Source organism: Lepisma saccharinum, chromosome 10, assembly GCF_977018435.1.
Source record: "Lepisma saccharinum chromosome 10, izLepSacc3.1, whole genome shotgun sequence".
Lineage (NCBI taxonomy): Eukaryota > Metazoa > Arthropoda > Insecta > Zygentoma > Lepismatidae > Lepisma > Lepisma saccharinum.
In genome coordinates, this window is record NC_139238.1 from 84,551,744 (window position 1) to 84,566,485 (window position 14,742).

At 35.6% G+C, this 14,742-nt stretch overlaps 1 protein-coding gene across 11 annotated transcripts in view; it reads left to right on the top strand.

The window, feature by feature from the left end:
• The window catches only part of mtd (TLD domain-containing protein mustard), a 652,551-nt gene that overhangs the window by 466,528 nt on the left and 171,281 nt on the right, over window positions 1-14,742 (top strand). For 9 of the 11 annotated variants that reach the window (XM_083130051.1, XM_083130056.1, XM_083130052.1 and 6 more), the window contains 2 exons: window positions 3,711-3,884; window positions 11,799-11,923. In XM_083130051.1, the coding sequence (XP_082986177.1) occupies window positions 3,711-3,884; window positions 11,799-11,923 (299 nt within the window). The remainder of the gene's footprint in view (window positions 1-3,710; window positions 3,885-11,798; window positions 11,924-14,742) is intronic. The other 2 variants (XM_083130057.1, XM_083130059.1) reach the window with 1 other exon arrangement.

The window sequence follows — 14,742 nt, forward strand, 5'->3', positions numbered from 1 at the left end:
GACTTTCTTCTCTGAAACCTCCTGTTGGTTTGTAATGTATAGAATGTGTAGTATGAATTCTGCCATTATTCCACACTGTACCTAATAATTAGTGATATTTAGGGTTAAATTCATCTTTCAGCATGTAAGAAGTTTGAGAATACTGTAGAAATATTACAGATACTCACACAGAATTGCACAATTAACATTCTTGCTTCCATCACTAAGCTAAACAACGTAGATATAAATAGTGTAGTGTAATAGGTGGACAAAGATACCTTGGTTTACTGTATGTTTTGTAGTCTTAAAGCAGCAGGGAACTTGATTTTCTCAAATTTTTGTATCCTGCTGTGTAGTATTAGATGTAGTATCATATAGAATAAGCGTAATTCTTCATATATTAATAACATGAATCTAGATGTAATGCGTACATAGGATTCAGTACATTGAATTGCTCTTATGTATATGTGTATAGTGGGATGCGCAAGTTTTGCTCGGTAAATTGTCCATGACTATTTTTCTCTTACATCCTATATATTTTTAAGGAATGGATATTTATGTATCCCGGTGCAGGGGTTGTCATCAGCTTCTTTGGCATTTTGTCAATTTTTGAAGCTGGTATTGATATTATTTCAAATTTTGAAACTGTCATAGGTTTGGTTTGGTTTGATATTTTAAGTCCACTTTATGCACAGTAAGGCTAATCGGGACTGGACCTACAGTTTAAAGTGGGATCCGAACCACTATGTGCCACCACCGGGTATCGAACCCGGGACCCCTTGATTACAAGGCAACGACGCTACCACTGCGCCATCAGGGAGGCCCTGAAACTATCATAGGATACGACATAAGAGAATAAACATGGTGATGGACAATTTGCTTGGTAATAATCATAATCATAATCTTTATACATTCATTGACCCATTTTTTCATGGGTATGGATTTCGTCAGATACATGAAAATATAAGGTATGGTATACTTAAGCGTCCCACTCTACCAAACTTTAAAATGTCAAATAACTAATTGGAAACAATTTCAGTAAATTAGTGTATTGGTAAATTTGGTGATGATTTCACAGTCCAGCATTTCCATTAATGTCATTTCAATGACTTCTACAGTTCTGTAATTATAAAATTTGTAATAATATGCATTATTTTCAGTGCATTCATTTCTGAATGTAGCTATTTTTCTGAAGGAAAATCCAGCTATTTACATGCATTTTTTAAGGAGGTTAATAGATGCCATTTTGGTTCTAATCTGGACTATTTACAATAAAACCTGTATTTTATGTTCCCAGATTTAACATTTTTCTGCATTATACATTTTACCCTTCCTGGTCTCCATGAGGCCACTTGTTTAAATAATTTCCCACCTGAATTTAATCCCCTGAAAAACTTGTTTGCCAATTTTTTATACCATCAGTGCACTATGTGTAAATTTTCCACACTAGAATTTCTCTACAATATACAAGGTCTTGATGTAAAATGCTGAGAAATTTTCACAGCATGCAGAGGAAGTCAAGATGAAAAAGCTTTCTCAGTAACGTTTGTGTTTTGGAAGCCATATTTTGACACTACCAGCCATAAAAAGTGTCATATTTACCCTGTATGTATGTATGTATGTATCGTATCATTCTACAGAATGATGGGGATCAGAGCCAGTCACTTCCACAATTAATCAATGGGTGATCTAACTTATTCATCCTTCATCCTCGATGATGAGAGCACTTGTCATTAACATGACAAGTTAAAAGCTTGGCAGTGGGAAAGGCACAACTAAAACTAAACAGCTTAACAATTAGAAAAGGCAATGGTCACTCATTGGGTTTTATGAACCTTTGAACCTGAATCATGGCTGAGTTAGGATAATTACCTGTCTATCTGAAGAGTGATGATAAATTCGAAGAATAAAATAAACTAAGTCCTCTCTAGGCTTCGTTCCAGGTTGACCAGGACTCTCCTCACTTTCCCTCAACTCCTTTCTCTAAGCTCCTCTCTCTCCTCAATCCAAATCAAAAGTCAGTCCTTTCTCAGTCTGCCTCACCTCTATATCCCCCAGGCCATGGAGACCTTCCTCCATGCCGAATCGTGATTTTTACTACCTCTATTCCAAACAACTGACTCCATAGGCTGATGGAACTTCCTATATCCTGAATACCTTAGGAAGTTTGCATAGTGCAACACTGTGCATTATTTACATACCACAGAGGTTGAGACAACTGAGATAAACAAGTGAATGTCCTGGTCAACATGAAGCATCAGAGAGGCTTTAAATAAAATATAATCTTATCGATTGATACGGTATTCAGCCATGCAGCAGTTATTCCTAGATCTCACTGATGTTATTTCTGCTATTGACCTATATACAAGAAGCTGTACAACTATGAACAGGCTATGTAGCCAACTAAAATCTGGAGTGTGAATACCTCCAGATAAAAGTTAGAAATTCTCTCTTTTGATATAAAAGCATGAAATTGGATGAACATATGATATGCATTGTTGGTACTGGGGAGGAATTATTTCAGAGGTTGAAAAGTTCAGCATCACCCTGCTGGTTGCCCATCAAGCATGATACTGTTTCCAAAGTATACTATCTCTTAAGTTGTCTGACTTGAAAAAAAAAAAATCATGGCAGCGGCAACCATGATTCTGTGCTTTGTTGTTGCATGCATAGATGCATCCAAACGAGACTTGAACATGCCATTCCATGTTCACGAAAGTGTGGACCACCATATCGAGGCTTACTGCCTCAATTGCAATGAGGATATTGTCCTGTCCTGACAAAATTCTAGACTTGTTCTCGTACACCTGACCCATCAGGACAGCATTTTCGCAAGTAGCCAAAGTTGGCTGAAATAGAAAGTAAAATAACCCTAATGAATGTGACATGTTGCACCATCCTGTTCAGAAGCATCATTGGTTATCCCAGTGATGCAATGGACCGGCACCATACACCAACAAGCACCCACGTCAGGTCTTTCAGATAGGCCAAACTATGAAATTGTAAAATTATATTGCCTTAAATCAAGTAGTGTAAATGTTGCTGGTCATTAGGAAGTTAAGTACACTATATTTCATCTTAATTGTTACAATTAACATAGAAAACACTGGCTGAATACATTGTTGTCTTATGTCCATCTGCACAAACTCTTCAGAAGAACTGACATATGTGGGTTTTGACGATTTGTGCAAACATTTTATTAATGTTGATAATTCACTTCATTTAACATCCATATATGTCGCTTCGGAACATGATGCATTAACATGTACAGAACATGATAATGTCATCAACTCATTTCCGATGAAAAGCGGAGATACAACGAAACCGTATTCAGCCAGCGAAATGTAGAATATCAGTGTAAAGTACCCAAATGTGCAAATATTGATGCAATCTACATGCTGTGAAAGTTTACCAACACTGCACGTACACCATGTATATTTGCAAGAGTAATGTAATTGCTGGTACTTAGCTTACGCCCCCACCTTCCACCAACAGCCCCCTCTGATTTACAGTGAAAGGTGATTCCATGATGCACCACTGTCCACTACTCTCACCATGCTTCTTAGAACTGTTTCTTCTCGAGTATGTAAGAGAAAAGAGAACAATTTTATGAATGTACTGGATCCTATGTCTCAACCTTGTAGGGTAGAAATGATTAGAGTTGTCTTTTTTGAAGTGGTGGAGTGGTTTAGTTGTTGTACTTTCAATCTTTTTCTTCCGCCGGCGCACAGTTCCCCCATTAACCTCGTAGACTTCAGCAGTGGCTTGTTCGTCAAAGCCCCTGAGGAGGGCGTCAAAGTCAAAGACTTTGGCGCACCCTCCTTGCCACAAGAGACTCAGGAAGATAATTCAAGCTCAAAATTTTTTGAAGGGAAGAAGGAAGGTGGTTCTGTTTTTTTCATGGGGTAAGTGCCGTCTGCAGCATTGTGAGCAAATAGACGCTGTTGGTGTTGTGTTGGCTTGAGAGTCCGATAACCGTGTCATCTGTGTGTGCTTATGTGTCTTCCTTCTTGAGTGAAACGTATCTCATGACTTCTGCATCCGTCTGTGTTCTTTTTCAGTCCGTGCGTGCGTGTGTGTATGCTTTCACCCACATGCTTAGAGCAGCAACTGGCACATTCCATGTTTTGAATGTTTTCATGTATGATTTAAACTTAATTGTCATTATTTTAAAAATTCTCATGGTTTTCCGAGAAATACGCCTGGAATATTTTCTATATATCCCCTTTCTCCCCCCACCTGTTTTGCATCTCTATTCAATTTTTATTACCGTGCTTGCTGCACCATAGTTCTAATAGTTAATCTAATAGTTTTCTGGGTAATTTTTGGGTCATGAAATTTTGCAAGGTGATGTAGAAGGTTGCATTGAATTCATGTTCATCCTTTCTTAGAAGTTAAGATGTGAATGTGTGCCTTTGTGTACTTGTTCTGTTTGTGGGGTAAGAATTGTGTTGTGATCCAGGGTAGATTAATGTTTGGTGCCTGTGTAGTACACAGTGTTGGGAAGTGAAATATAAGAATGTGAATACGTTGATGCAAAAACAACATAGCTGCATTTTAAATTAATTGTAAATCCTAATTGTATTTCTGTACAAAATAAACAGTGTAAAAAGTAGGAGTAGTATAATATATCAAAAATGACTGCCTATAGGCAATTTTTTACAAGTATTTTTTTAGGGCTGATCCGATACCACTTTGAACAGATATCGATACCCTAACCATTTCCCACCAATACCGATACTTGAAAATTGAAAATTATAATAATTAAAAGTTATTCAAGTTTTCATTAACAATAGTGTGTAAGTATTCCACTAATTATTATAGCTCCAATTGACCCAAAATTTTTACTTTTAAGATATACAAAAATTACATTAGAATATTACATTACATGTTATATCATCATATAGTATCGGCAAGTATCGGTAAATAAATTCCAACCTATACTTTCTGATACCGATACATCAGCATCGGCTCAGCCCTAGTATTTTCTAAATATTTTAATTCCATTGCATCTCCCATATATTATATTACTTTCTTGAATAGTTTGCATCATTATTGGGACACTTGTCATAACTAGGCAGTGGCGTACGCAAGGGGGGGGGGTTACGGGGTTTAAACCCCCCCTTGAGCTTTTGAAATAATATGAAAAATGCTGTGGAAAAAATAAAAATGACCAATTTGTCACTGTCAAGGACCTGCGACAGTACTACTACTACTAATAATAATAATAACAATAATAATAATATAATTTTAATTATTATTCCCATGCAGCACGGAGAAAAGCACAGCATTCCAAACACGCGTCTTTAAGAGTGAATGCCTTGAAAATAATGTATAAGGGCAACCATGATTTTAAAGAGCAAAAAAGTTGTTTTGTATCTCTGCTGCAACAATGTTCAATGATCATATATTTTTTTGTGTGAACAATGAGCATTATCTAAAGAAAGTTCTTGGTTCGTTGAAAGCGGCTAATATATAGAGAAAGGCTAGGCCGACAAGAATAACTCAGTCACCAGTCCACCTTCCCGCGGCACGTTTGAATTTCTGAATTCAAACGACAATAAGCTTAATTATTGTAAAATGTTTTGTTGGTAATAACAGTGAGACAATCCAGATGTGAATTATCGGGGATATTTATGCGGCGACAAAGCTGGAAAAATTCCAACCAATTCCGGGAATCTAATCCGGATCTCCCGCATGGTTGTCAGATGACCTGCTGACCAGACCCCCGCAGCTTCTTGGATGAGTTCCGTACTTTGATTATTTCAATTTACAAGTATTTTAATATATTTTCTAGTTTTTATAGATTTTCTTCACACTTAAAATGTCTCATCTCGTTAAGTAGACAATTATTTCGTAAGAAAGAAAAATGCTCTAGAATTTGTTAAAAATCGAATTACTAGAAATTAATTCCGTTTTATTGCTTTCATAAATACTATATTTATGTAGATCTCTACTACTTAATAGTAGTAGTGGTATTAGTAGTATTATTAGTAGTAATTCAACTAATTAATTAATTATAAGTATTATTAATTAATTATGAGTATTATTATTTAATTAAAGTATAATAAAACAATGGTAATGTGAATTTGGAGAAAGTTTTAGATATAACCCCCCCCCCTTGATGAAATCCTGCGTACGCTACTGTAACTAGCTACACATTTTTGTGGCCTTATTTTCTTCAACATCTCTGTATTTACTTCATACAATGTCACTGCTTCTTTGTCCATTTAAATACATTTTTGAACACATACATACATAAACATATGTTTAATTCACATCTCATGCACAGTCTGCCATGACACCTTTTTATTTATTCCTATTGTCACCTTGGTGGCATAACAAGTTGGGGTGTTCAACTCAACCATCTAATCTGCAAAGGTGCTCGGTCAAGGCATGTTTTTCTTTCATTTATCACATTTGATCTACATTCACTGCACATCAGCTTGAATATATCTTCAACATCTTGCATATTGGTTACATGCGTATTACTCACTATTTATAAACAAAAATACGTTAGAGTATTAAATTTTGTCTACTTACGTGAGTGAGTATATATTCGTTGTAAACTAAGTTTAGGAAGCTTTACTGCTTCCTTCTTCAGGTGGTCGTATTTTAGGCTCGGAACATCAAGCCACGTCGGAGAAGTGTCATGCAAGGATACTAGGTAAAAGGTTGGGGTTAAAAACACTTCATGGTGCTCGACACATACAGATTTAAAACTACCTTTGTTAAAAACCCTTAAAACTCACGAAAAAAACAAGTTAAAAATCACCAACACGGTGAGCTTGAGTGGCCGTTGAAAGCCCTAGCTCCTTGCCAAGGTGAAGCGAGGGGGCAGCTGGCGTCGCGCTACTCAAGCTCACCGTGTTGGTGATTTTAACTTGTTTTTTTTCGTGAGTTTTAAGGGTTTTTAACAAAGGTAGTTTTAAATCTGTATGTGTCGAGCACCATGAAGTGTTTTTAACCCCAACCTTTTACCTAGTATCCTTGCATGACACTTCTCCGACGTGGCTTGATGTTCCGAGCCTAAAATACGACCACCTGAAGAAGGAAGCAGTAAAGCTTCCTAAACTTAGTTTACAACGAATATATACTCACTCACGTAAGTAGACAAAATTTAATACTCTAACGTATTTTTGTTCAACGTCTTGGGTAACGTCATTCTTTTGTCACCTAATACTGTCCACCATGGTTAATGTCACAGTATAAACAACTGTAAAACTTTACAACAAATGTCAATAATATTAATATCAGGTCATATGTAATAAGATAGACATCCACCTGCACTTTGTGTCAACACAGTAAATGCAATAATTACATTTTAAATTTTATTATTCTGATAAATAGTTTGATGGGTGCTACTATTTTTCAAAGTGGATGATTTATTATTCAAAGATGAATACTTTTCCATGTTAAAACCTTGATTACGCATAGAACATTTCATGGCTAGTGATTACTGTTTCCGGGTTACTCATTCGTACTAATTCTTCCAAGGTTCTCCAGAATTATTGTTTATTTTGATTATTTGTTTTTTGTTTTCCTTTCTTTCTGTTTTCCTTTAATCATACAGATGCATCTTTGCACCTATATTTCTGCACTTGTCATAGATTTTATTGACTTTTCACCAACCCTGTTCTGATGTAAATGTATGTGAGTGAACATCGCATGTTTTTGCCCATTGGAACTTTCAACTTTTGATGTTGCCTGTTTTAGGTCTCCACCATTGTGATTGCACTTGGCTTTGTTCTGAAAGTGTTGTTCATTTGACACAATTTTCTTCCTTTCTTTTTTCAGTCTGATGCGTATGAATCGACAAATGTGTGTACATGAAGTGTAGAATATTATCAGTAACCTTAAATTTGCAGTGATCGTAATGGTCCAATCGCGTATGTTTACACAATCATCATCACTACATGTGGCCGTTTCTACACTGCTGCACATAATTTTGTTAAAAATCTGACAAATTTGGGTATTTCTGTGCACATAAGCGCAGAATTTTCAGACTGTTACTGTTCTTGCAGTCTCTGAACTCAGCTGTACCACATGTTGAGTAGTTGGCCCATGATCTGATCACTGAAGGTTCAGAGTTCAAGTCCTGGCCAACATCCCCAACATGGCTTAGGTGATTCAATTTTTCAGGTGATTTTAAAATTGAATCACTGTTCGACACCAATTTTTAGAGGGAAGAAACGATGAACAATGCAAAGCATGCTTTATTTATATTTGTAAAATAAGAATTTGTCACTTGAGTGTGTAGCAAGATTGAACACAAATGGCTACTGAACACCATTGTATATAATTGTGTAATGCATTTAGAATATTGGGGGCCTCATGATGTGCCAGCCACATGCAAGTGCCTGAATTGCCTCTCACTAAGGGTGGGCTGGCTCTGCCAAAAAGTGTTTGAACACTAACTCTCAAGTGGATATAGCATGGTAATGACTAGGGAAAGGATTTTAAGGTGCAAAATTATGTTCAGGAAAGGGGAAAAAAATGTTTTCAAAAAGCTGCTGATAAAATGCCTTTATTCAAAGTTCTCTTTTTCTGCACCTTTTGTATATAATGCACGCGGACCGCATAGAGAGCTATGGTTCTGCCGAATAGGTTTTGTTGAAGTTTGTGCTTTCTCTCGCAGGTTTTGCTACATTATCTTATGAACTATTGGGGCAGCAGTGATCATATATCATTTTATAGCTCTCGTTCTGCTCTACAAATGAGCCTGTAGGGTTTTATGTAGCTGCTCAAGAAGAGTGGAAACCATTTATTTTCTGTACAATTTTTTTAACAAAATATGAAAGAAAAGGAAGGAAATGGTGCTGAAGCATCAAAGAGGGGTAAAAAGGGGATAAAAGTGCTAACCTCACGAAAAAGTGCAAAAGGGTGCAACAAAGTGTGTTCATTTTACTCTATTTCATGTCCAAAAATACATATCTCAAATGATCGGTATGAAAACAGCTATATTTTTGGAAAGGTGTTGCACCTTAAAATCCATTCTTGAAAGTTGGAAAACTTCTCTAGAACTAAGAGAACCGTTCAGACAGTTCCGTTGCTGGCACTTTAGGTATACATAATATGTGGTAATCACATTTATTTTATGAAGACTTCAGTTACACAAATTGTAGTATCAGTTGTGTGTCCCAATCAAATATGTTTTTAATATACTGAGATGAAGTTCTCACTTACGCTTGAAACTGTTTTTTATGATCACTATATTAATGTCGGTGGCCTGTGCCTTCATCCCCTGTCAGTGGCCACCAAAATTAATAGAATTATTATAGAAAAGCAGTTTCTCCACTATATTAATCTGTTCCCATGTCTTTTTCCTCTGAAACATGAATAAGTTGTTTTTTTCTTGATTGATTATGGTGCTTGGCAACAGGAAATAATTTTAGAATCATTAAGAACATTAATTAATGTGGTACATGTTACATTTTATGTTAGTGTTTGTGTTTTGGGGTGTGTGCACTTTTAATGTGGGCTGTGTTCGTGCAAGAAGGAGAAAACAAGATGTAATTTGTCTGTGGTAAGGTATTTTTAATGTCTTGAGGTGTGGTTTCAACTTCCAGGTGGCCAATGTAACATGTGTATTTGTGAGATGGGATTGTCTTGCATAGAAATGCTATGTTATTTTGTGTCTGCCTTCTAGGCAGTTTCTTGAAAATATTTAAAGAAATTTTTATGTCTAATTTTTTAGTATGTTAATGTGTGCATATATAAGATAAGCTACTAAAAATAACAATTATTTTGTGTGATATTTAAATTCACACAAATATCTTTCAGTATAATTCAGTAGCTTTCTCATTGAATACTAGAATTGGGAAGACTTTGTGCTTAAAAAGTACTGCTTTAGTGACTAATGATCTTGATACCTTCGATTCTGGGTTCAAGTCCAGGTCACAGGAAAGTCATATTAAATAACCAATTAGAAACAAATAAGCAAATAGCAGTTAATACCACATGCCAGTGTGTGTTACAGTTGTATTCAAAAGCTTTTTTGTTACGTATAAGAAGAATCTAAGCTTCAAGTACTTATCCATGTTTGTGAACTCGAAATATGCACTCTGCTTTGCAGCTATTATAAAAGAAGTGAAATATATGAACCTTCTTGTTCACCTTGCAAAGGTAACACAAAAACATTACACCACAACTTTTGACTCTGTCTCAAGATCATCAGGAGAGGTAGTTGCAGGTTGTAAGAAAGTTAATGAATGAATGAAGTAACATTTTGGAGATGCTTTGGCACATATGCTCATTTTGCACACTTCAGTGTATACAAAGAAAGATTCCCCTATCTAAAATCCCTACCTGAAAGTTAAAGAAAGGGTGTAAAATGCTGTGGATAGGAGAGAAGTTTGAAGTTAGCATGTTTTCCAAGGTTTCAGTTATCTTTGTGCTGTTACGTTTGGGAAGAGGAACGAGTTTGTCCAATGTTGGTCACCAATTTAATCTTCGATGTCTTCCAATCTACCCTGGAACAGAGTCAAATGAGAGGGTTTAAAGTATTACCAGTGTTCATGCTTTATCTGTGTTACCTGTTGCAAGGTGCTAAACTTTTTTTAAAAAAAAAATCAGTGATGCTTGCTTTTGGCAAGCGTTCAGGTCATCCCTTTTTCGTTATTTTCTGATGTGACTGAAGTTATGGTTCATTGACTGATTGTGCTTTTGCTTTCCAGGCATTTCATCCGAATCTACAGCACTGCTTTTGATTTATGTTGTTTTTGAAGAATAATGCTACCACTATACTCTGTCCCAGAAATCTATGGAGAAAGTGTCTGCACAAGTAGTGAGTGACTTGAGAAGGCTCGCCCAATGAACGCATGAGAGGGGGAAAAGTGACTGCCATTACCAGCCTTTGCAGTGGCATATATTACTTCGCTCCATTCACTCACTTTTCCCCCTTCTCTGCAGCTACACACTGTCTTCCTCCAAAGATTCCTGGGATAGAGTATAAGCTAACACATAATACTGCTTAAAAAGCTACCATATTTGTTTCAGTTACAAATATTTTATTTGTTACATTCATACACATGTATGATTGTGTAGCGGGACCACAAGGAAGAGAACCTGCACAGAACCGCATCATACTCGCACATGTAGGGAAGAGGCAGAGTGGATCAGACTTCCCCATGGTCCGAGCTGAATGGGTGGAGGGGAAGATGCACAAAGGGCTTCTGGCGTACAGTTCTTTTGCTTCTAGTCACTCTACAGTGAATAATGATTGTTATTCAACTTATGGGCACAGCACTTGAAATCCGACTGCCAAGTGACTTTTCATTGGGTGACTCGGGACCCTATTGTCACTCTTTTCTGGCCTTTGAGACTAGATTTTAGTCAGTATCTCTAGAACTTGAAAATAAATCTTAAGATATTTGGACCATAAAGAGATTTAACTACAAGTGGGTGAAAAAGATTTCATGATAAAGATGTGCATAATATGTATTCATTCCCTCATATTATTAGAATAATTAGATCAAGAAGTTTTCAATGGGCTGGGCTGGTAGCATTATGGAAGAGAATAGAAAAGTTTGCCTGGTCTATGTTGAGAAACTCAATGGTAAGAGACCTGTAGAAAAGCCAAGATGAAGATGGGAGTGACATTATTAACATGATTGTGAAGACAATTGCCCAGAACAGGGACAGAAGCTGCAGCATAAACCTTTGCGTTTTGGAATGCTAGAGACTTAGGTAATACACTCATCTTCACAGATTGCTGCAAATGAATGTCTGCGTAAGAAGCAGAATTAGAAGGTTCATATGTTGCAAGTACACACATTTTCTTTTAATGAATGACACAATCATCATGTATTTTTTTCCAGACGGGCTTCCATGGATGCTTTCAGGCGCCAGGAACCGAAGGCACCGTCTAAACAGGGTCCAAGGCTAGATTACCGAAGCATGGTATCCGTTGAAGACATGCCTGAACTTTTTGCATCTTTCGATAGTAAGTGTATTGGTTGTCTCATTTTTAAGTAGTTGCTTTTATGCATGATAAGCTGTAGCCTATCCATTGTAGTTAATAGGTGTTGTGTTAGTGTGTGTGTGTGTATGTATGTATCTAATATTCTTACCTCCACTTGATTGTAAGTAGAACATTCATAAAACGATGAAAAACTGTTTGATAACTGGTTCATGCTGTAGCAGAACTTCGTGCAAAATTCAGTTATGTAATTTTTTATCATGCCAACCTTTAAAGTTTCTGATAATACTTAAGAGCAGAACGGAAAGTGTCTTTTAGTTTAAGCCAGAAAGTGGAGAAAAGGAACACCTAGTTAATTTACATCAGTTGTTTTTCTTGATGCTGATATAGGCACATTGATTTATCTATAAAATTACCAGTATTTTTTTTCCAATTTGACATTTCTAAATATCTGGTAATTAAGTGTATAATTCTGCTGTTTTATAAATTTTATGGACATGAATATAATTTATATTTCCTGCTTTTGTGAAGCAAATTTTTAAATATGGAATTAACTTTCCAAATGCAATACCATTATCATGTCACCTGTGTGTATGCATTAATTACAAAGATGAGTAATTCATGTTGTACAGAACATCTCATTTAATATTGGATCAGTAAAATAATCATTTATCAGTATTGGTGAACTTTATATCATTATTGCTATATATCCATCCCTACAAGATTATTCTTTAATTCATTTAATTTTGGAATTTTCTTCCTTAGACCTCTCATTGTAGTTGACTTCAAACATAGTTATATCTTGAATCATCATTTGGATATAGGTGAATGTCATTGGACCACATCTCCAAAGAGCTAATAAGAATAGAAGTTGCAGAAAGTATAATATGTATGCATGGAGAATATGAGATGAAAATTATGGCAAATTCAGAGGTTCGATTAATAATGCATTTGTTATTGATATTGGTACACAAACCTGATCCACAATTTTTCTCTCATTCCTATTGAAGGTGTATTAAACATGTAAGTTTAATTCAGGTTCATGTGTGAATGGCAAGAAGTGCAAGACATATTCTTTCATTAGACTGCAGCCAGGCTAGTGTTTAGTACACAGTAGAAGACTGGCACTGGTGTACAGAAAAACAATCATTGCATATTGAACACAAATGCACTTGCACAACCACAGCATTTGAGCTCTCAGAATATAATTTTTCTACTTTTGCATTTATCCTAAGTACACAAACTTTAATTGCATGCAACTTGACTCCTTTTACCACCTCCTCATTTATCTGGCATGATGACATTGTTATTGAGACACTCGACTGTAAAAAATTCCAATCTAATTAATCTCTTCCATCATATGTCGTACTTCAGCCTCCACAATATTGATAATCTGTTACAAGAAAGTTATCAATTTTTATGCCTTTAATTCCCAGAAGATCTTAAGGATTGTTACTTGTAATAAACACGAAACCTATGCTTCGTGCGCAAGTAAAATAAAATAATATTTTCGTTTGTGTAACGATTTCAATCATATTGCGATGTCTTGATACATGTGAAAGTTTTCTTTTTTAATCATTATCATATTTTTTTAGTTCACTAGCTGGGTGGTTACTCACTGGGAATTCCTTGAATTCTGGGAAGTATACATGAATTTTTGGCTCCGGGAATTATGTGTGAATTATGCTTGAATTTTTCTCCGTAGACGTGGAAAAATGCAACTTTTATTAATACAAATCCAATTGAGTTTATACATAGCCTTTTTACAAATGCCCTGAGGCAAGTGTTTCACAGTTTAGCTTATATTTTTATTAATTAAGGAAAAGAAAGCTGCGTGGAAAATATAACTGAATTCTCTCAATCTTTTTATTTTGTTAGTGCGCTTTGCAACACAATCTATCTGACAGACGGAAGTTTATTGAGATATCTTGAATTTTAATTAGGTAAATTTGAGTTTGAAATTTTTCGTAGATTAGTATATCCCATAATATTTGTGACTTTTTTGTAGATGTATTTCGAGTCTCAGTATGTGAAATGGCAAATAATATAAACGCTACACCTTAAACACCTTAAATTAAATACTTTATATAAAAGCAAGGATGCCAAAAGAGCTAAATAAAAATCAAAGAAGGAGAAAGGAAACACTAACCGGACAGAGGAAAAATTTAAAAAAATTGAATTTTTCCACTGTCCGGTGAGTGTTTCCTTTCTCCTTCTTTGATTTATATATATATATATATATATATATATATATATATATATATATATATATTGGATAAAAGCAAGGAGGGCCAAAAGGGTTAAGTAAAAATCAAAGAAGGTAAAAGGAAACACTCACCGGACAGTAGAAAAATTCAAAATTTTCGCTAATTTCATAGCATCATCAGTGTGAGGAGAAATAGACGGAACCGGAAGTGCCCCATATGTATATATATGTATGTATGTGTGTGTATATATATATATATATATATATATATATATATATATATATATATATATATATAATTCCCTTTAATGGAATTGAACCACAATTTTTGGATACATTGGAATCACAAAGACCCTTTATATTGTGGGGGGGCAGGGGGTGGTGATATGCAAGGTTGAAACAGTGAGAACATCTTCTTGTAGCCTTCAATTTTGGGAAGTTCGCCTTGAAAACCTGGAATTATACTTGAATTTTATGATAGTCCTAGAGTGGCCACCATGACTAGTGATGTTTCATTGTACCAGGTAACCAAGAAAGTTCATGCGGTTTTAGTACAAAGAAGAAAAGGTCCAAAACAAATGTGTTTACCTTATATTTATTCTGCAAAATATCCACCATCCGCTTCTACAACCTTCTC